The sequence below is a fragment of the Taudactylus pleione genome, unplaced genomic scaffold (genome assembly GCF_031769625.1).
Source record: "Taudactylus pleione unplaced genomic scaffold, aTauple2 ptg000089l, whole genome shotgun sequence".
In the NCBI taxonomy this organism is placed as follows: Eukaryota; Metazoa; Chordata; class Amphibia; order Anura; family Myobatrachidae; genus Taudactylus; species Taudactylus pleione.
Genome location: NW_028284491.1, coordinates 10,630,675 through 10,653,833, shown reverse-complemented (window position 1 = coordinate 10,653,833; position 23,159 = coordinate 10,630,675). Strand labels below are relative to the sequence as shown.

The window sequence follows — 23,159 nt, the reverse complement described above, 5'->3', positions numbered from 1 at the left end:
CTGATGAAAAGGTGATGACAGCAGTGCATTTGTGGCTCGCAGCTCAGCCTAAAACATTGGGAATACGAAAGCTTGTTGACAGATGGACAAAGTGTATTGAAAAGCAGGGAGATCATGTCGAAAAATTACGTATTTGTATTTTCTGAAAGTTGAATCAAATAAATTCTACAGCCAGTAAAGCATCCAGAGACCATTCATGGCCCGTATTCAATTTGAGGCGAAAAAGTCCGAGCTCGGACATCATCGCTGTTTTTTTCAGGGATAAAGCATCGGGCGCGTGCTCGCTTATCCCCGTATTCAATTTGGCTCCAGCGAAAACGGGGCTCGGCAGAAAGGCAAGTAGCGAAAAGTACTGTCAATTTTCGGGAAATCATTTTGGTACCCTGACATAGGGGATCACTATGGGTAACCCCGTTTTGGCCTGCGGAATGTAAGTCGGGTTTTTAAACCGCCTGTGAAGAAGGGGTGAAGAATAGCATTTATCTTTTTTTATTTTAAATAACTATACCCATCAAATTTGGGGTACATGAAAATGGGTGCAAGCATATTTTTAAGTCCCTAAAATAATATTTAAAAATTCTTCAAAAATGCACCTGCCGCTACCACCCGCATTCTAGAAAACGCCTGCCGCATACTTGGGAACCCCACTCTGAATCAATTTCGCTACTTTAAAACTTTGTTCCCCAATATTTTTTTTTTTTGCCCAAAAAATAAAAGTAAATGTTTTGGGGTGTCCTGAGGAATTTTTTTTTTTTATTGACATTACTTTTAGGGGTTAATCCCAGGCTATTTGTTTTTTAAGCCTGCACCCTTAAACCCCAATTCTGCACTTTTTTTCGCCTTGTATTACATAGATAAAAAGTTATCTCCGTTTTATAACAAAAAAATTCACATGGCAAAAGTGGAGTAAAAATTAATATGTGAAGTGGCTGAATGGATCAGACATGAATTCCCAGAATAAATTACTGCCAAATCAGTTTTTTTTGTTTTTTTTTTATACTGAAGAGCACATTTGTTCTGGGAAGAAACCTGCAAATGTAAAAGATAAAAAGGACAATAAAATTAAATCTAGCATACAAATTTTGCATATGTAATAAAAAACAAATATTGGCAGAATTAAAATATTAAGTTAAAAATGTGTAACACTTACACAATGGTAGCTTTTCTCAAAACAATGGGGGCAATTCAATTGAACGCGAAACGAATTGCGCCAGGAAAGCGTTGCCAGAGCTATTCAATGGTTTCCCCCGCGCCAGGCACTTAATCAGGAGATACCTGTTAGCGCGCCTTAAGTCAGTGTTTGGACACGCTAATCGGCATTTTCCAACTTAAGTGCCAGCCGTAACATCGCAGCCGTCACCCTAGTCGGAGGGTGCGAGAAGGAATCCTTGAGTCGGGCTAATAGCGCAGTCAATTGAACAGCTCCGGGACTATTCACATCACGCTCAACTGAAGTCCCCTCAATGAGGCAAAACAAGCACCAGAAACAAGGTAGTTTTAAAATTTCACTTTTGAGAGTTTTTACAGATTTTAAATTATGCATCTTTATAGTGCTAATCGGGTAAAATACAAAAAAATCTGTTGGAGTAGATATATAAGCTGCATCAAGTCTTGTAAACGGAAAAAGGGTTTTTAACAATCTCCCCCAATATTATTGCTCTCTAAATGTACTAGTCTTTTTAGTAATTATTGGAAACTATTACTTTATATATATATATCTTAATTACTCATTAAAAGGTAATGGCAATGCGTCATCTAACTGTAAGCTCTATGAAGAGATACATTGTGCAATGCCATCCCTTCAGCATATAGAACCAGTCAAACCAGTGCTGCTGCTACAACACAACAAGGAAACAATCTATGGGGCAACTAAAGCTAGGCAACTGACAGTGCTGTAAAGTATTAATACACTTCATAGGCAAAATAATCCAATATAGAAATAATTTTGAGGTATCCATTTAGAGAGGATTTTAATTTTGTGATATCTGCGACTTGTATTTTTGATTTGAGTCCCTTAGGGTCTTATAGATCAACAACATCTGTAATACTTGAAAGCAATATCATTGTCCATTGTATGATTTTAATTCAGGTTATTAAGATATTAGAATTTGTTCTGGGACAGTAACATACACTTATAGTGTTTACGCTAAGCTGCTTTAGCAGGGCACCACGTCCTGCCCGACTTTTGAAGGGCAAAATGCGCCCTGCCCCTATTAGCGGCGCCCTGCTAAAACAGCCTGGGCGCTGCCGTTATGCTACTGCGTGCATGCGCACGGCATCTATTCTCATTAAGGAAGAGCTTCGGGGAAGCCCAGCACCACACCCCCCCATTAGGGACACCGCTGGCTTAGCAGGCCCCCAACAGTGACGTCGGCGGGGCCGCACCACCCCACCAACAGTGTCGCACTGCCCCCTTCACCAGCCGGCTGCAGAGCGCGCTATTGTCTTTGTACCCGTGCGCCCTGCCCGCCCCTAATCCTTGCGGGAACACTACATTTACATACATTTTGAATCAGTAATCTTACTACAAATTTAAGGGACTACAGAGAACATTTCAATGAAGTAGTTACCAATATTTGAAATCAATACATTTTACCTGGTTGGCTATATGTAACCAGGTGACAACGTGAATGACTGATCTACAGATGTATCCTCATACAACTAGTGTCTTTACTCCATACGTCTCCAGATGCTCTGCGCGACTGAGACACTCAGACACGAATAGCGTACTTTCACTAAATATTATGTCTTCGTTGCATCATAGCCACATACAAAGCCGCTCATAGTACCAGAAACGCTAGGTTGCGACTTTTGTTACCAAGGAACCAGTACAACTTCTATACAAAGTCGCAGATTTAGCATAACGGAACGTGGCCGCCCATATCGGTGCCCTCTCTATACAGATATAGGACTTAGTCACCAGCCCCAGTGGTTGGTGTACGCTAGCAGTGTAGTTTTGACGCTTCTTATAGTTTTTAGAAGTGTGAATAAGAAGTTTTGAAAAAATAAAAAAGGCCGATTGTTGTGGCTAAACCGCAAGGACCCCGGTGCGACAAAAAGGGCTATTTGGTGCGCCTAGAGCAAAGGAGTACGAGGACACATATGTAAGCAATAGTCTTGGTCACAAGTTAATATTACTAGAAATTAAAGTGAAACCTGCCACGTACACACCTTGGAGATAGATATTTTTTGGGCTGAAGCTAAATTTTTAAAAATGTAGCCAATCAATTTAATATAAACCATTAGCTCATGAATATAAATAAGATTTCCTTAGTATTAGTCAGACAGGGGCTCAGTGATTAGCTGCATACTAGCACAGCCCACAAGATGAATGCCTCCGTTAGGCGAGAGATCCACATTAAGCACACCACTTAGTGGCCTCCACACAATTTGTCTTACAATAGTAAGTCGATTAAAGCTCCCTTTGATTATGCTTTGTGCACATCTTTAAGATTAAAAAGTAAAATTATAACCACAGAACAATGTGTAGTAACAGACTTACCAGTTGCATTAGTTATTGTTAGAGGAACCCCTTGAAGCTGGTGCACTTGTATGCCAGATGCTCCCAAGGCACCTAGGTTAATGGTTTGGAGCCCTGGCATGGATGAAAGTTGAGCAGCATTGACTGTTACTGTGCCAGCTGACTGTCCCAGAGACATCCCTTGCATGGGTGCAAGGGTGATTGTCTGAGCTTGAGGATTCTGGACCTGCAGATTCTGCAACTGGATCGTTTGCCAAGTGACCTGCCCATTAGGTCCCACTGTGGGTGTACGGATTATGATTGGGCCAGTGTTGGGCAAAGTTTGAAACTGAAGGTTTTGTAGGGCATCTTGAGAGATGGCTTGTGTGCTGAAGGTTTGGCCAGAAAGCTGAGCAGCTTGCAGAGTCTGGATAGTCTGGCCACCTTGAACAATCTGAGGCTGAATGAGAATCTGTTGCTGCTGGGTTTGGTCAATCTCCTTTTGCTGGCCTTGAAGTGTGCCACTTTGCTGCATGCTGTCAACCAAACTCAGCTGGCCACCAGATCTTTGAGAGTTCTGAACTTGAACATTGGTCCCAGATGTACCACTCCCACTGCTGCAATTCAAGAGATTCACACTATTAACAGTAGTGCTGTTAGAGAGACTGTTGGCATTTGTAAAATAGGTGCCGGTATTAGCATGAGAAGTTGCCAGATGCGAGGTACTAATAATAACCCCTGAAGTAACAGGCTGAGAGTTATTCTCTTGAGAACCACTGCTCAGAGTCACTGACTGAGATGTAGGAGTCAGGGAAGCTGCATTCACAGGGAGAAGTGTGATATTACCATTAAGAGCAACAGGGACATTGGTCAAGTATTGGGTCTGTCCTGAAAGGACATTGTTGGCTAGACCCATTCCCTGAATCGGGACAGCTTGCTGAAGAAGGTTGGGCATGGCAGCAAGTATGTTTTGTGCACCAGCACGATTAGTGGTAATTATTTGTTGGTTGGTAGCTGGGATTATTTGCAGCTGTCCCGAGGCATCCTGCTGAACATTGACCTGAGTAGGTGCGGTGGTAAATTGTAACTGCTGCCCATCCACCGTTTGGAATTGTGGTATAACTTGATACTGAATATTAGGCATGACACCCTGAAGACTGGCCAGCACCTGTTGATTTTGCATATTTGGGGCAGCTGTCACAACATACTGTCCAGGGGCTATCGGACGGTTCTTTGAAGAGATATCTCCTCCAGATTGGTCCTTGGATGTAGGGGCAGATGTAGATATGATCTGCCAGCCATTGGCGGTCTGTGCAATTTGAGCAGTACTCAAATCCAGTTCTGTTGCACCTTGCTGTTGGACACCGCCATTTCCATTCTCTGGAGGCTCAATTCTACTACACGTGGCAGCCAACAAAGCCAAAGGGGAAGGCTGGGAATCCTGTAAGACAAATAAAAACCTTTAAGTAAATACGTACGTGTTTATTTTATATAGATTGTAATACGGTACATATAACCACACATTCATCCACAAATATATAAATTATATGCATGTCAAAATACACAGTTAGCAAGTGTTAAAATTCAACAGTCAGCTTGTAATGTTTTCAAATACCTTCCCATCTAAGCTTGAGACCCTAAGTGTTAAAGTACTATAGCTCTGGGACCCCAAAAACAAATTCCAGGTTTTTCGGTTTGCGCCCGTCAGAGCTATTCAATTGTTTCTGCCAACGTGTGTGAATGCATAATTTCTGCAAGCATCCTCTGAGATGACAAGCTGAAAGCGACAAAAAGTACCTTGTTTGAGAATGCTAATAACTTTAGATTAGGTTTAGCTTTGCAAAGCGGCAAAACCAGACTATTTGGGCGTGACATGTGAAAACCTGGAACAATTGGATATTTCCCCCTATGTGTAGACGGGCGATCTGGCTCGCAAAAACAACTGAATTCCCCCTTAAGGGTCAATCCAATTAGGTGCGAGATGGCTTGTGCGAGCGGTTTTAACAACTCACTCTCTGAAATGCAGTTGCAATCCAAATTTGCATTGCTTTTCCAGTGGAAATTTGCGTGTTATTGTGAGCACCCCCAAGGAGATGAAAAAGTAGGGAAAAATAGTCATTTTATTTTAAGATAAAAATGTCAGGACATTAACTGGCCCAATAATTACAAGTAATATTTGGGTTATATATATATATATATATATATATATATATATATATATATACACACACACACATATATAAATGTAATTAAAGTATCTTTTAAACTGAAAAATGTTTTCAATTTTTTTTTTTTTTACAGTTTTGAAAAATTTACTTTTTTTCATTTAATTCAATTGTGATTAAACAAAGTTTGCTTTTATCATTTTTTTTCTTTACAAAAAAAATAAATAAATAACTCGGCCATTTGACACGGTTTAGTTATTTCCAGCTTTTAATAAAATAAAATATATTGTTTAGAAAAAAAAAAAAAAACCCTCCAGTAATTCCTTTATACCCACTAACCCCCTTCTGTGTGATTCTGATAACAAAGTTGTCACTTTTTTGGGGGTCCAGGTTTGTTTCCCCACTTTTTCATGCCCTTCTCCCAAGTCGCATGCTAAAGAAAATTTGCACAGCTTTGTTGCGAGTAGCGTGAATAGGCATTTCTAATTGGATCTTGCATATCATGGGAGCGCGCATTCACGTGATGTTAGCAAATTTTATAAAACAAGCTCGCTTTTGCAAACTCACACCTAATTGGATTGATCCCTTAGTTAGGAATCGATTCAATAGTTTTACGCGCCCCCTGCTGGGCGTCTGTACGAATAGGTGCCTGAAACAGCAATTCAATTGTTCTTCCGTTTGGGTGCCCATTAGTGTTTAATGCGCATAAAAGCACCAGGTTTAGCCGCTTTGCCATCTAAAGAAGTGGTTATAGTGCCAAAACCACAAACTTCGCACACATTTCTTCTTGCACCTTCTTGTAGGAGGCTATTAGCAGAAAATGTGTCCACTCGCGGCTTTAGGCATCTGAATGGAGCAACAACTGAATTTCTCCATCGGGCACCCAATCGTATAGACGCCCAGCGAGGGACACCCAAAACAAATGAATCACCTCCTTAGAGTCTAAATTCCATAACACATACAGTGGGTAGGCACACACGCACAAGGATTTGAGTGTGGGGAGAAACTCCACATTCGGTCCTCATAACCCAAGTGCTGTGCAGTATCAATGCTGATCACTGTGACACTATGCAGCCTGTGTCCAATCATTTGTTCATACATGTCTTTACAATGGCATGTGGTACATGTGTTTGATACATTAAGCTGGGTACACACGTAAAGATTTTAATGTCCAACCATCCAACTATTTGATTGGTTGGAATGAAAATCTGGTAAGGTATGAAAGCAAATCACAATCAGCAATTTCCTCCAAAACGCCGGAAAATAGACAAAAACTTGTTTTAACAAATTGTTTAGATCAAACATTTAACAAACTTGTCTGACGACCATTTTAATCTGTTTTCTGGCATTTAGGAGCAAATTGCTGATCATCAGTTACTCCCATACGTTACCAGATTTTCATTCCAACCAATCAACTAGTTGGATGGTTGGACAGAAAATCTTTAAGCGTGTACCCAGCCTTACTCTCTTTCCTAGATATAGTAACATGCAATAAAGGTTCTTGTCTCCTCTGCAGAATTACCAGAAACCTCTGCATGACCAGTGAATGTATATGGAGCACCAATGGGCAAGCAGGAAAATATGTAAGGATTCCAGACTATTAATTAAAAAAAATAAAATAAAAAATAAGACTGAAACAAGGTAACAAAAGGTTTGGGATCTCACAGACATGCACTATGCAGTATAGTAGTGATATTAATGAGTCAATGTTAAAAAAACAAACAAAACAAATGTTTGCCAATAAACAATGGATGACTACAGCTGACTCCCAAGACAAAACTGTCATATCAGAGGGACTAACCTGAAAGAATTCCATCAGTCACAAATGATACAATCTGCCCAACATACATTGCTATATTCCAGTATTACAGTGGTACCATAGTGAATGCAGTGTGTCCCAACCTCGGTCCTCAATGCACACTAACAGACCAGGTTTTAGTGATATCCATGGTTGGGAACCTCGGACCTACAGCCTTTGGAAAGGTTTATTTGTAAAACATACGCCAGGCTGTTTTTATCATTTGTGGCTCTTAGAATTATTTCAAGTTAGAAATACCTTCAATCCAAATTTAACAGTTTGTGTTCTCCCCAGAAATTTTTTCCAGCCGGGTGGCATCAAGAAGTAGCCAGGTGGGGGCCTTTGCAATTATCGCGCGCCGGGAAAATGGGTACCTCCCTTACCATTCCATCCCGACAGGTCTCAGGCTGCTCCCCCACTGGCTCTCAGTCAAAAGTGCCCATTACGCAGTGCCCCCTGTATTTGTGCCCTTTATACAGTGCCCCCTGTAGTTTTCCCCTTTATGCATTGCCCTCTTAGTTTTGCTTTGCCCTTATGCAATGCCCCCAGACTGGTCCCAGCCCCAGCCCAGAACTTACCTTAACATGCTCGGCACTCGCGCTCCCACTCCCTCGCTCTGACTGGATCTAATAGATCCAGCATGCGTGCAGGGCAGGCTCCTCACATCGGGGATGACGTCATCCGCGCAATGCATCACTGGGAATGCTTGCCTCTGAAACAATAAGGGGCTTCTTTAGCCTCCAGTCGCTTCAGAGCTCAGCGTTCCACAGCAGGGGTCGGCAAGAGTGACCGGGAATGTGGCGGGGGAAAGTGCTGGGCGGTAGGCTGTTTCTGCCGGACGATGCGTCCGCAGAAAACAGCTTGGGGAGAACACAGAGTTTGATCACTGACATAAACATTGAATACAACTGACATAGGCATCAATGCTGTATAACTCTCTGAACGGTTAGACAAGTACGGTAGTAATACAGAACGAATTCCAGTGCTCACATTTTTAACACTGCTCAGTAATAATAATTGGTGTGTAATGCTCATACAATTTATAAACAATGTGTAATGTGTTTCTTGAGTAGTACTAGCTCTCCAACAATGCAACATACTAGTAGCGATTTAACAATGATAAAACCAGAGAGCTTTAATTGTCATATGACTCTACCCTTATGACATTCTTATGAGTGGCTAAAGAGAGTGGTACTTTGCAGCAACACTGCCTTCAACAGGAGCGATGCTCAATTGGAATCAATCACTATGGAGGGCTGCACCATTATAACTCATGGTTCAAAACTGAAAGACTAGATGGCCTATCGGTGTGGCAGGCTACATTATTTGTCAGTCCAGTGTTTAAAGTCAGTACTGTGGACACCAACAATGCAATAGCCGGCAATCACCTCTTGGCAATCACAAGACAACATACTGCTGAAGGATCTATTACCGCCTCCAACTAGATATGAGAAGCCTTTCTTCACATATTGGTGTTAGGTGTGCATTTGACACAAACAAGGCAAAATAGAACAGCTCACATTCTAACACACATTAAACGTCAATGTGCTGAAAAGATAAAAGAAATTTCCTGTGTTCTATAATGTGAACAAAGAGATTAAGTAACAGGGAACAATGTTCTGTGACTGCTATTTTACAGACAACTGCAATTTGAAGCTAATGGACATCCACCGCAAATGTATCAATAGTTCCAAAGTTTTGCATTTCTGAAACTCAATCACATGTACATGACAACATTTCAGTGCTCTATGGCAGGAAAAACAGTGCAACTCTAGTTAGGTTGTGTACAGACAGGGAGTTTTGCTTTTTCAGAGATTAATAAGCTCTTTCCGCCCACTTGTCTCAGTGGTTTTGGATATTCACTATACCTGCTTTATTTTAAATATTGAATACTTCCAAATCTTGGAGGATTAAATAAAAGAAAATACTTATAGCAATAACTATCCTACAGCATTTTCATAGGTTCCAATAAATAATTGAATCCCATATTTACAATAACATGTGTGCTATCATACATCATTGGCCTCCTGTTCCCCCAGACCAAAGAGTGAATACTCCTTTTGCAGGTCTATATATTTATAGACTCAAAATCAATATGTATAGTCCTGATACACTGTTACAAGTGTATGTCCTTGTATATAAGGCAAATTGCACCTTCAGCTGCAGGATGCATTACTTGCATTCAAGTAGACTACACATAGGGAAGAGATATAGGGCGGAATTCAATTAGCCCTGTTAAATTAATAGGGATGAAAAAGAGTGGTAGCCTTATGGTGCATACACATGGGATGATCGACCGTGTATGCTGGATGTTCGATATCGAACATCCAGCACACCATGTACCCACCAACGATGGCCAACAACCCGTGGATCTACGATCAAGGGTCCCTATAGTAACCTGTTCGATATCGACCAGGTTGGCCTGCATGCACGGGCGAAAAACGATATCATTATTGTCCATACGTGCCCGCGCATCGCAGGTCGTTGGCCACCTAAAAATGTACGATAACGATATGATGGATATTGTTCATAACATCCATTTTAATCGTACCGTGTGTACACACAAGAAGCCTTTAACGCCTGTGGTTATTAAATTCCAGACGTTAACACTTTAGGGTCGATTCAAATGTTCTGAGCGCCACCTTGCTGGACGTCTATACGAATAGGCGTAGGTCCGTGATAAGTTCACAGACCTATGCGTTAACAGGGTCATAGGACCCGTTAACATGCTAATTATCTGGGATTTTTGGGCCTAATCAGACCGGAAAAAAATGCCTGTGAAATGCAGGCGACAGCCTGCCTTTGGCGCTAACTGAATAACCCCATGGGCTCAATAAGTCTGCGGGTAAATTACCGCATCTAACTGAATACCCTCATTAATGTTTATTTATATCTGCATTTTCCACTGTAGAGGACATCACTAGAAACCAGCCATCATTGATAATGTGAACCAGCCCATTTACTTGCCAATGCGTGTTTTGCACTTTTAACTGTGCCAGTATGTGGAAGATATGAACGAGAGCAATAGTTACGTGTCATCCTTTCAGTAATCATGAAAAAATTTGACAAAACTCCAATTTTCTGTAAAAAGCAGAATAAAATGTAAGAGTATAGATTATACTTTTTCCACCAAGGATTCCGTTTTGTAGTATAATACAATACACACCACATGTTCTATATAAACATATAATTCACTACACTATCTTATTCCATTAATGAACAATTTAGGTAAGTGAACTGACCAACACACCTAAGAACGTATGTAACCATGTCACAGCAGGAGCAAGGACACCAGCAGTCTCCTGAATACAGCTTTGTTAGCACAGTGTTCTTACGCAAACGGCAGCCACATACATTGCTGGCTAATAAGAAATTAGGATCTCATGTTCCCCATTACACCTGCACAGAGTACAGAAGCCACACGTAGCATTGGCACATATAAGCAATAAGAACCTGTGGGACTGGCACATGTATGAACCCCTGCAATGGCAGAGAGAATGACAGGGCAGAGGACTATTGGAGGGTGCCAACTTGTAAACAAAGCAGCATGTCAGGGGAGTCCCAAAGCAGGAGGGCCATGGCAGGGAGGATGGGTTTCTGGAGCCTGCCCCCAGTGGGCAGTCAGAGAGAGGGGGTGGGTGGGCTGGCAGCAGCGGCCGGCCACATAGAGGACAGCAGCTCCCCCCTCCCCTATGAGGGTGACCGGGGACTGTGTGTGTGGATGGTGAGTGTGCACATACCTGCCCCTTCTGCAGGAATCCGCCTCCTCCCGCCCGGCTCTCAGACTTTGTTGCTCCTGTCGGTGCGTCCTCGGACGTGTGCTCCTGATCTGCGGGACACACAGAGACATGGTTACTGCACGGTTGGCACACAACATGGCGGGGGACGGGAAGTCACACTTCCGGGAGAGGAGGCCGCACAGGGGACACCGGGGGAGAGGCCCCGCTCACAGGCCAGGCTGATAGGGGGGGGGTACAATGGGGGAGGGGGACAACTGCAGCTTCCCACCCCACCCACAGAGGGGAGAGAGAGAGAGAAAAGGGCGGGAGAGGAGGAGAGACAGGAGGGAGGGGATCTCCGCCACCACCACCTCCGGCTGCTGCGGGGCAGGAGAGAAGGGGGCGAGGAGGAGTGAGGGCGGATATCACTGTCTAACACCCCCCCGCCCCATGGTGCCCTCCGGTAACATCAGGCCCCCCCACCCTACCGGGATCGGCCTACGGATCGCACTGATCTCCATAGCCCCCTCCTCCATGGTGATTGGTGGGTGACGCCCGGTGGCCCGGGTCATCCCACACGCCCCGGGGTCCCCACCACCTCTTACCGCTCATCGTGTCCGGGGGCGGCCGTAGGCACTTCACACAAGCCTCGGCTGACGAGAAACAACCTAACCTGCCTGCTGCTGCCGCGCGGCGGAGACGGATGGCGGGCGTGGCTACAGGCGGAGATCGACAGCTTCCCTGACCACTCCCGCCGAGGGGCGGCTCCACCCGCCCAATGGGGTGGCGCGGTGGGCGGGACGAGTCGCCGAACTGACGTGGGGCGTGCTCCAATGACGAGCGGCGCTGCCCCGCCACGGAGGAGGAAGGTTGGGGGAAGGGAGGGAAGGAATGTGGCAGGGGAGGGGGCGAGGGCGGGTCCCTCTCACTTCTCTCTGCTCACGCTGGCTGCTACACGGGACGGACGTGCGGATAGGCCAATGGCAGTGGGTATACGTCGGGGTCCGCCCTGTGGGCAGCCAATAACAGAGGGGGAAGAGATATACTGGCGGGGGTGTGGAGGAAGGCGGTGGTGCTAGGAGCCGAGTTAACAGTGCGTTAAGTCAGGCGCCATTACCCGGAATTATCAGTTCATGTTTATGAAGTTGACATTCTTTTACGTACACGACACTTGAGTCGTCTTAGTAACAAGTAGCTGCCAGGGCGCTTCCTCCACCTACCTGTATGTGCAGCAAATACACTTATGTATGCGCGTGTGTATAACACTGAAGCGCACTATGACATCTTGTAAATGCCCAGACCCGCATCAGTTGTAATCTGCCATTTTGTGAGTCAGTTTGAACACTGGCTAGGCTGCTCTTGGCAAGGAGACGTGAATTATCGGAGTGCGAACGGGGCATGATAGTGGGTGCCCGATGTGTGGGAAGTTGTGTGGACAGTCAACATTCCTCAATCTATGTTGTCATGTATGTATTGGGAGTAGAAAGGCATTACCACCCACTGTGGACAGTGCAGTGGCCGACCATGACTGCTTAATAATCGTGACCAGCGGTGTTATGCTAGAATTGTCAGTGGTAACAGATAAGTGACACTGGCTCAAATCATATCCACACTCAATGCAGTAGGTACCAGTCGCACATACAGCAGGTCAGTGCAGCGTTCTTTAGCTTCCATGGGATATGGGAGCAGAATACCAACCAGAGTGCCCCTGTTAACACTACAATACTGGGCACAGCGCCTCACCTGGGCTCGTGACATATCTAATTGGACCCTGGAGGACTGGTAACATGTAGCGTGGTCCGATGAGTCACTGATCCAATTATTTTGGGCTGATAGTAGGGGTCGGGTGTGGGGCAGACCCCATGAGGCCATTGTCAACAAGGCACCATGCAGGCTGCTGGCGGTTCCATAATGGTGTGGGGTGTGTTCACGTGACATGGGTTGGGTCTGCCTGAACAAGTCATTGACGGGTAACCGCTACATTTCATTGCTTGATGGCCATTTGCAGCCTTTCGTGTACACATTCAACGATGGGATTCCAGCAAGATAATGCACCTTATCATCAGTCCCAAGTTGTCCAGAATTGGTTTGAGGAGCATTCTGGAGAGTTCCAACGAATGGTTAACACGGACATTTCTACCCTGACACCGCTGGTCACGATCATTAAGCATCGGTTGGCCACTGCGCTCTCCACAGTGGGTGGTAATGCCTTCCATGAGGTATTACCTATACACAAGCAACATCGTAGATCGAGGAATGTTTACTGTTCGCACAACTTTGGAAATGGATGTCCCATCCGTCGGACACCCACTGTCATGCCCTGTCGAAATCCTATAATTCCTTGCCATGAGCAGCCTAACCGGTGTTCAAACTCATGAGATGTCAGATTACAACTGATACAGGTCTGGGCATTTCCAAGATGTCAGTGTACGGTGGCACCACTACCTTTACATACTGCTATCCTATTACTTTTGGATTGGTTGCTATGGGCAACATCACTTCTGAAAGCCCACACTTTAGTAAATATACCCCATTGAGTTTTGGGACGTCATGAATATGATGAACTGACGGCCTGATTCAGCAAGGAACGCAGTTGCTAATATGCATGAAATCAGCCGATTGTTGCATTCTGTGCATGCGTATGCATTGCAGTGCGTGAACTAGCCACTGCGATCGCAGTGACTACACAGACCCATCACAGAGTTGTGTACCCAGCCGACGGGACTACCTATTGTAATATTGCACCGTCCTTACACACTGCACGATGCGATGTGCGACAGAACAATGTGTCATTCCATGCTGCAGTTATCAGCCTGGCATCGTTCATTGTATCGTCCCATCTGTTGTGCAGCACAGCAGATGGCACGATGCAATGAACATCCCACATGCACACGCAGTTGGGCGTACACACTATACGCACGATATATATCGTTCTGATTTATCGTGGAGATGGATTGCATACCCAGCTTATCAGTGGCGGAACTTCCAGAGACAATTGAGTCATTTTCTGCCGGCGCCAGCCCTGAAGGGGGCACCTGGCTCCATTGTCACCCGGCCGTTCCGTGTCCACCTGTTGCAGTGCTGAGGAGCCGCATGGAGGAGTAGCACCGCTGCTGATCGGCGCTCCACCTCCATGACCTGCTGCTGGTGGAGTGCTCTATGGTCGCGGACATCACGTAGCATGTGACCGCCGGGTAAACTGAGTAAACAGAACCCCCCCCCCCGCCCGCCAATCAGTAACAAATACGCCGCCGGCGATGTGGTTGTTTTAGCAGCCAATGAGAGTCAGACAGACTCTCAGCTGCTGTATCCACGGAGGGAGCTGGGCGGAGCTCACTCATGAGTTCCGGCTCCCGCATTGGTGATGGGAGAGATGTCTTGACGTTTCTCCCATAGTGCCGAGCGGGAGGATGGTGGCGGGCCCAGGAACGGGGATTCAGGTAAGTAATCTGTGTGTGTCTTGTGTTATATCTATAAGGGGCACTATGGGGGGGATCCACTACTGGGGGCATTGCATGGGAAGGGCCACTACTAAGGGCACTGTATAAAGCACTCCTGGGGGAATATTGTTAACACACCAAACAGCAACTTCATGGAAAATGTCCCCACCTCCAGCCCAACCAATGGTATGTAATGTATCTAGAAAAATGATCAGATGGAATATATACTATATAATTAGTATTCTGGTCTTCCTTGTTGCTAAACTTGCACAGTACCAGCTTGTATCAATCCAAAATCTCCTGTTATTAGTATACCTGCACAGACATATATTGTTGGGGAACAGCGAACAATTTTTATTGATTGTTTTAGGATCTTAATCAGGCTTTGTTTACAACACACACAGACAAATAAGTGACCAATTACATGATAACTCGTGGTATCTGTGCATTTAAGTTGTGAGTTGTGATGAACACTGTTAAACAAATGATGAGGGCAGTAGGGAGTGGTAGGGGTCATTTTTTTAAAAAAATTTTAAGTGGTGTTTAACATGAGATCGAAAACCCATGTCACAAGATTTACCACTTTAACTGACTAATATTTTTGCCAAAAACATCGCCAAAATTGACAGTTTTTTGTTATCAGTTTATGTAATTGATAGCTATATAATAAATAGAATAAGGACTAATTAGTAATCATTTACATAATGTGATAATTAAAAATAAAAAAATATTGGAAAAAATTGATTTATACAGTTAAAAAAAAAGCTTTACTGTATATATATATATATCAGAGCTGTAACTAGACTTTTTGGTGCCCTGTACCAGAATAAAACATAGGCGCCCTCGCCCCCCCATTTATAAATAGGGACATAAGATAGCGCACCTGAAAAAGGGCCATGGCCTCATGGGGAAGGGCCAGGGAAGAGATAGGTGAGGCCAGGAGATGCTGGGGATGAAATAAGAGGAAGCTACAAGTGAGAATGATAATAAACAGGAAAATTGACAGGCCCAAACAGCGCCCCCTGCCCTACGGGAGCGCACCACCCTAGTTATGGTCCTGATGTATAGCAATATCACTTGGCACTCCGGACAATAAGGACATCAGCTGGGTGCCTTCCTAAATATAAATACACTCCCCAAAGTTCCTCAAAAGAAAGAACAAGGCGGCACTCCAATCGGTAAAGTAGCAAAAAAGTGTATTCAAATCATCAGCGTGGTATGGAAAACAACATCAACGTTTCAAAGTCCTAAGGCTTTTCCTTCAGGACGGGTTACCACCCGTGGTTACCTGTCCTGAAGAAAAAGCCTTAGGACTTTGAAACGTTGATGTTTTCCATACCACGCTGATGATTTGAATACACGTTTTTGCTACTTTACCGACTGGAGTGCCGCCTTGTTCTTTCTTTTGGGGAACTTTAGAGAATATATATATATATTTATTTATTTTTTTCACTTTAAACGTTTTAGGAACTGTATAAAACCATGACTGCTATGCTCAGAGGGCTCGATTCAGACCCATTCGCAATGCTGCGTTTGCACGTAGCCTGCCGATGTTTGTAACGTGCACATGCATACGCATCGCAGTGTGCGATCCAGTCCATGCGATCGCCCCTTGTGCATAGACGCCTCACTAGTTTGAGTGACAGGACGAGCTGTTTGTGGGTGGAGACGGGTTGGTCGATGGAAACGGAGGAGTGGTGGTGTGAACGCAGGCGTGTCTGAGCGTCTTAACGCCTTTTCAGAGGCGTGCATAATTAAGACGCAGCATCATAGTACACGTCACATGGTTGATTTACACACTGAAGCACTCGCAGTGCTTGTGGTAGGGTATGGTCAGCCACAAGTGCTGCGTACGCTTCCGATGGTACTCGATGTTACCGATTGTTGCATACACTTCCTGGAGATGACGTGTATAAGTGAGCATCTTAAGACAGGTTGGGGGACGTCTAAATACCGCAATCGCACGCCAAGACATAGTGGGCGTGCTAATGCCTTGCTGTGCGATTGCGGGATTTGCTTACTTTGGCTGAATGCATCTAGCGAGGGGGTCTGAATCGGGCCCAGAGTGCGGTATTGGTGGCCAGGTTGCAGTGTAAGGGGATTAGGTTACAGTATGGAGGGTCGGGAGCAGTCAGGGCTGCGGCTGTCCCTGCAGTGTCACTGTGCGGGGAGCGGAGTAAGTGCCCAGGACCAGGATGCTGGGCTCCTACTCGAGGAGGTGGTGGCTTTGTGCTGTCAGCTCCAATGCCGGGACCCAGAGAGACACACGCACTGCAGAGACTGCCTCTTGTGGCGCCATATAAATAAATGATAATAATAATTACCAGGCAGCTTATAACTGGCTCTCCAAGCGATGGGCAGTGGGCGGAGGAGACTGAGCCCGGGGAGGCAGGAGGAACCGAAAACCCAGAGAGAGCATCGCCATCGTGCTGCTGGCTGGGAGGTGGATAGGACATGGAGACGCGGCCACCTCACTCCTGGCAGTGCCCGTAGCCATGGCAGAGCAGGGAAGCCGTAGCTTCCCTTATCCCAGGCTGCTGGAAGAATGTCCCCCTCCTGTGCTCAGCCTGGTAGGCAGGAGGAGGCTGGGGGTAGCCGCGTGTCCTGAGCACAGCAGCTGCAGGAAGATTAGCTTCCAGTAGCTGCTGGCAGGCTCCTCTAACATGGTCACATCAGATGCGACAGTGTCAGGGAAAGCCCAGCCTGGAGATACGACCACGCCAGGCAAGTGGTTAATAAATACTAGATCCAATGCCTGGATATATTTGAGTGGGAGGGGACAAGTGTAATGAGAAGTATTCCAGTTAGGTACAAGGTTGGGGTAAATCCAGGGCATAAGACTGTTGAACATACTGTAAAAAGTCACTTCAACACTTGTGAATGATTAATGACAAAGTCAGTTATCCCTGCTGTGAAGATGGTGCCTTTCTGCAAGGTTAATAGGTTTTTAAACCATGAATAAGTAATCACTTACAAGTAGTATAGGTGCAAAAATTGTCTCACCATCGGGATCGCAATTCTGCTGACAGGTGTCAAAACATCAGGGCAAAGGATGCAAGATGCCCTGAGTACTCTGTATTCTTCCTTTGAGAGCACCACCAACACAGTTGTTTTCTGCTTATTGGAAATAGGAATTTATGAATATTTGGTCTTTATACAAATATCTGAATTAATTTTATGCAATCGTGTGCAGAAAAAAAAAAACCCTACACACAGGTGTCAAACCATGACTGCTTGCTTGTACATTTCCTGTGCATGACTTCTGTTTGCAGACAGGATTAAGACTTTTCATGTAAGTGGAGTTCTATGAAAAGAAAATATGTTTTTGCCTCCAGATGATTTCTGTGTCTTAAACATGTTATTCGATCTTGTATCTGCACTGCTCATGTTACTTTCCAATAGTGCAACTGGAGGAATGTTCAGCCTGCCATAGAGATAGTCATCGATGGTTAACAACCAAGGGTAGATTGTTTTGCCATCAATGGCGGTGATCCAGTGGCTATAGGCTCATCTGTATAGACCAATATATTTTTTCTAGTGCGGATTCAATTCCTTGTTGTTGGGTGATCCAATGGCTCTCAGGCACTGATGATACTTTATTAAGAAACTGCTACTAGACATGTCCCCCTTTTTTACCCATCAATCCTTGCCAGATAAATACGTTTTAAAACAAATCTGGAAAAAATAAAACCATCAGATCAGGAAGCCCCCAGTAATTCTCTTGGCCGATCCACCCACGTACATGGGCCTGTTTCAAAGTGGAAGCCTGGGGCTGTGCAATACTTGCCAACTCTCCCTGATTGTCAGGGAGACTCCCTGAAGTAGTAGTAATCTCCCTGACTCCCTGGAGAATCTAGCAATCTCCCTGATTGCACCTTACCTCCATTATGTAGCTGGTATATACTTGAAAAAAAAAAAATCATATATATATATATATGTATATTCAAATGTTATAATTAGTGCCATTTCCCTGCATTGGTTATAAGGCACAATGGGCCTGATTCAGACCCACTCGCGAGCGGCTGTACGCTCGCAAGTGGGTCGATGGTCTGCACTGAGCATGCGCACGACGGAGGGAGCTCCGTCGTGCGCATGCGCCAGACACGACGAGCGAAGGACTTTCCTTCGCTCGTTGTGTCCGATCAAAGGGGGCGTGCTGTCAATGTTGATTGACAGCACGCCCCCTTTGGTGGGCGTGCCGGGGGCGTGCCTCCCTGACGGGGGCGTTCCCACGGGAACACCTCCCGTCAGAAGCCGGCCCACTGACATCACTAGTGATGTCAGTGGGAGTGATTTTGGCTCTGATAGAGCCAAAATCACTCCGGAGCTTGCGGTTGAAAACCTCAACCGCAGGCTCCGGCTCGCAATTTCGATGGTCGCGATGGTCACGACCATCGCGGCCATCAAAATGCACGCTCGTATAGCCTGTGGGTGGTGACCCACAGCTATACGAGCGTCCAGGAGGACGCTCCATGAAAAAGGAGCCCGGCCCTCATGCAGAGCGTGCGCTCTGCTCAGAGCGTACGGCTCTGAATGAGGGCCAATGATCCCTATGGCTACATGTATTTTCATATAAGGTTTTTCTTGGACACTTGTAAACCACAATACATGAGCAAGCCCTGAAAAGTATTAGTGTGTTTTCATCAACAAATAGATCCTACTAACTGCTTTAGGACTCATTTACAGTTGGATGTGCAGTTGCACACAGCAGTATGCGTCGAACAGCAATGGAGCTCGTCTTCCACCGATTCCTTGCCACTGCAAAAGCGTGCAAACCAATCGTACAAACATTTTCTACTCACAGCATCCTGCCCGTACACTTTCACCAACATTTTGTACGTCTCCGTCGTCAATTTACCCAATTTGAAGCACAATTTAATGTGGTGTCTTTGCTCCATTGCTGTTCGACGCACACTGGGCCTGTTTTAGTTCCGAGCGATGTTCGCACATCTGCGCATGCGTATGGGTTGTAATACGCATGCGCGAACCAGTCATTGTGGTCGGAAACTGTGTGCTCGCAAAATAGCGAATGCCTGCTAATTTGAGTGACAGAATGAGGCGTTTGTGGGTGGTAACAGGGGAAGATGCTTGAAAACGGGGAGTGGAGATCCGAACGCAGGCGTGCCAAACGGTCAAAACGGGCGTTTTAAGGGTGTGCATAATTAACAAAGCAGCGTCATCGACCACTTCACTTGGTTGTTTCTTAGCCTGAACTGTTCGCATGATTGCGGTAGGAAAATGCTACCACAAGCACTGCGAGCAGTTCATACGCCTTTCGATGTACTCGATTAATCTAATAAATAGCGGAGATGACGTAGGATGCAAGTGGCCAGGGGGCGTTTTTTTAAAAATAGCGAGCGCATGTTTCGTTCGCTCGTTCAGACATAGAGGCGTCAACAGACCGCAAAGAGCGAGCGCTCAATTTAAATAGCCGGACCCTTTTTCTGAACGAGCGAGCGCAAATAGCGTCCGGCTCTGAATCAGGCCCACTGTTCGGGACACTCTGTTGAAATGAAAACAATGGCAGTGCGGTGGCGGCCTCGGGCAAACCCCGGCTGGGGGCAGGTCCAGACATGTCCATGCATGTCAGCGTGCATGAGCGACCTTGTTGCAAGCGTTGCATACAGGTATATGAGACGATTCACCGAACTTGAAACAGCCGTATCAATCATGTAAACAGTATTCAACATTAGCAGATTGGAAATGGCCGACAAACAGGCTCGGAGGACATGTATGGCAAATAAGTGGGAACAGTGGGTCTGATTCAGACCCGGTCACAAGCGTTGAGTGCTCGCAACCGGGTCAATGGTGGCCCACAGCGCACGACGGAGCCGGTTCCGTCGTGCGCATGCGCGAGACCCGGCTAGCGACGGGTAATCGGACGCTCCGGGACTCGCACCAAGGGGACGAGCTGTCGATATTGAGTGACAGCTCGCCCCCTTTGGTGGGCGGGCCGGGGGGGGGGGGTGGCTGTCCAAACTGAAGCGTTCCCGAGGGAACGCTTGCCGTTTGGGGGTGGCCCCTCTGACATCGCTCTGTTAGAGTCGAAAGCTCTCTGGGGCTTGCGATGAACGAGACCCTACCACAAGGGTCTCATCGCAAGCCCGATGGTCTTAACCATCGCGACCATCATCATGGCCACTCGCTATAGCTGTGGGTGGTCACCCACAGCTATGCGAGGGGCCAAGAGGCCGCTCCAAAAGAAAAAAAGCCCGGCCCTGATTCAGAGCGAGCGGTATATACAGTCAGGTCCATAAATATTGGGACATTGACAGAATTTTCATATTTTGGCCTCTATTCACCACCACAATGGCTTTGAAATGAAACAAACAAGATGTACTTTAACTGCAGACTTTCAGATTTAATTTGAGGGTAATTACATCCAAATCAGGTGAATGGTGTAGGAATTACAATGGTTTCTATATGTGCCTCCCACTTTTTAAGGGGCCAAAACTAAGGGGACTATCAACTTAAAAGCTATTTCATGGACAGGTGTGGGCTATTCCCTCATTATTTCATTATCAATTAAGCGGGTAAAAGGTCTGGAGTTGAGTCTAGATGTGACATTTGCATTTGGAATCAGTTGCTGTCGACTTTCAATATGAGATCCAAAGAGCTGTCACTATCAGTGAAGCAAGCCATCATTAGGCTGAAAAATCAAAACAAACCCATCAGAGAGATAGTAGAAACATTAGGTGTGGCCAAATCAACTGTTTGGAACATTCTTAAAAAGAAAGAACGCACCGGAGAGCTCAGCAACACCAAAAGACCCGGAAGACCACAGGAAACAACTGTGGTGGATGACAGAAGAATTATTTCCCTAGTGAAGAAAAACCCCTTCACAACAGTTGGCCAAATCAAGAACACTGTCCAGGAGGTAGGTGTATATGTGTCAAAGTCAACAATCAAGAGAAGACTTCACAAGAGTGAATATAGAGGGTTCACCACAAGATGTAAACCATTGGTGAGCCACAAAAACAGGAAGACCAGATCAGAGTTTGCCAAACAACATCTAAAAAAGCCATTACAGTTCTGGAACAACATCCTATGGACAGATGAGACAAAGATCAACTTGTACCAGAGTGATGGGAAGAGAAGAGTATGGAGAAGGAAAGGAACTGCTCATGATCCAAAACATACCACTTCATCAGTGAAGCATGGTGGTGGTAGTGTCATGGCGTGGGCATGTATGGCTGCCAATGGAACTGGTTCCCTTGTATTTATTGATGATGTGACTGCTGACAAAAGCAGCAGAATGAATTCTGAAGTGTTTCGGCAATATTCTTCAGAACTCATTGGACGGACCCGAAGCATACTGCAAAAGCAACCAAAGAGTTTTTTAAGGCTAAAAAGTGGAATGTTATGCAATGGCCAAGTCAATCCCCTGACCTGAATCCGATTGAGCATGCATTTCACTTGATGAAGACAAAACTGAAGGGAAAATGCCCCAAGAACAAGCAGGAACTGAAGACATTTGCAGTAGAGGCCTGGCAGAGCATCACCAGGGATGAAACCCAGCATCTGGTGATGTCAATTCCAGACTTCAGGCTGTAATTGCCTGCAAAGGATTTGCAACAAAGTATTGAAAAGTGAAAGTTAGATTTAGGATTGTTTAGTTTGTCCCATTACTTTTGGCCTCTTAAAAAGTTGGAGGCACATATAGAAACCGTTGTAATTCCTACACCGTTCACCTGATTTGGATGTAATTACTCTCAAATTAAATCTGAAAGTCTACAGTTAAATCACATCTTGTTTGTTTCATTTCAAAGCCATTGTGGCGGTGAATAGAGGCCAAAATATGAAAATTCTGTCAATGTCCCAATATTTATGGACCTGACTGTATATAATGTCAACACTGTGTCCATATACATTCTTGAGTCAACGCAGGAAAATATTGTAGGGATGATATTCCGCGACGGGCAACCGTATCTAAATGGAAAATCCATCGAGCCTCACACTTCTTTAGCAATAATTCCCGATTGCCGCCCCGTGTTAGCTTGGTTACATAATCTATCAGCATGCACTTTAATGACGAGAGTGGATGATTCAATAATGCAAAATGTTTTGCTACAGGTTTGTCGGAGGATAAAGATTGTAATGCCAGGCGAATAGATGATCGATGATTTGCCATCCTGTCTCTAAACACTCTTGTGGTCATGCCGATGTAGTATAGTCCACACTGGCATATCAGAATGTATACCACGTGGTCCATCGTGCATAATAGCTTATGTCGGAGTACAATCCTTTTGCCGCTGTGTGGGTGCGAGAAAATAGAGCAGACATTCATAGACCTGCATGTGGTGCAATCAGTGCACCTAAAGCACCCGAGTCTATGGCCATTTAACCAATGTGTCTTAGAGGTATCTGGGTGCCTAGGTTGTCAGTACCTCTTTAACTACTTTGGCACCTGTTTTCCAATTGTGCTCTGGATTCCTTCGCTTACAAAGAGATTATGGGCCTGATTAAGCATTGTACGCTATTGCCACTGCAGCTGCTGTGCTAAAATATGCAGTGTCGCAGCCGTTGGAATATGTATTAAGGCGTCTTTGCAAATCCTGGCATCTGCATACAAAGACG

The 23,159-nt window shown here is 45.3% G+C and overlaps 1 protein-coding gene across 1 annotated transcript in view; it reads right to left on the bottom strand.

Moving 5' to 3' along the window:
• SP1 (Sp1 transcription factor) overlaps positions 1 to 11,838 on the bottom strand; it is a 31,617-nt gene extending 19,779 nt beyond the window's left edge. Inside the window, exons 1-3 of the mRNA XM_088469166.1 lie at positions 11,748 to 11,838; positions 11,164 to 11,252; positions 3,503 to 4,901 (exon numbers count right to left, since the gene is read on the bottom strand). Of these exons, the coding sequence (XP_088325292.1) occupies positions 3,503 to 4,901; positions 11,164 to 11,252; positions 11,748 to 11,754 (1,495 nt within the window). The 5' untranslated portion in view covers positions 11,755 to 11,838. The remainder of the gene's footprint in view (positions 1 to 3,502; positions 4,902 to 11,163; positions 11,253 to 11,747) is intronic.
• Positions 11,839 to 23,159: the final 11,321 nt, after the last annotated feature.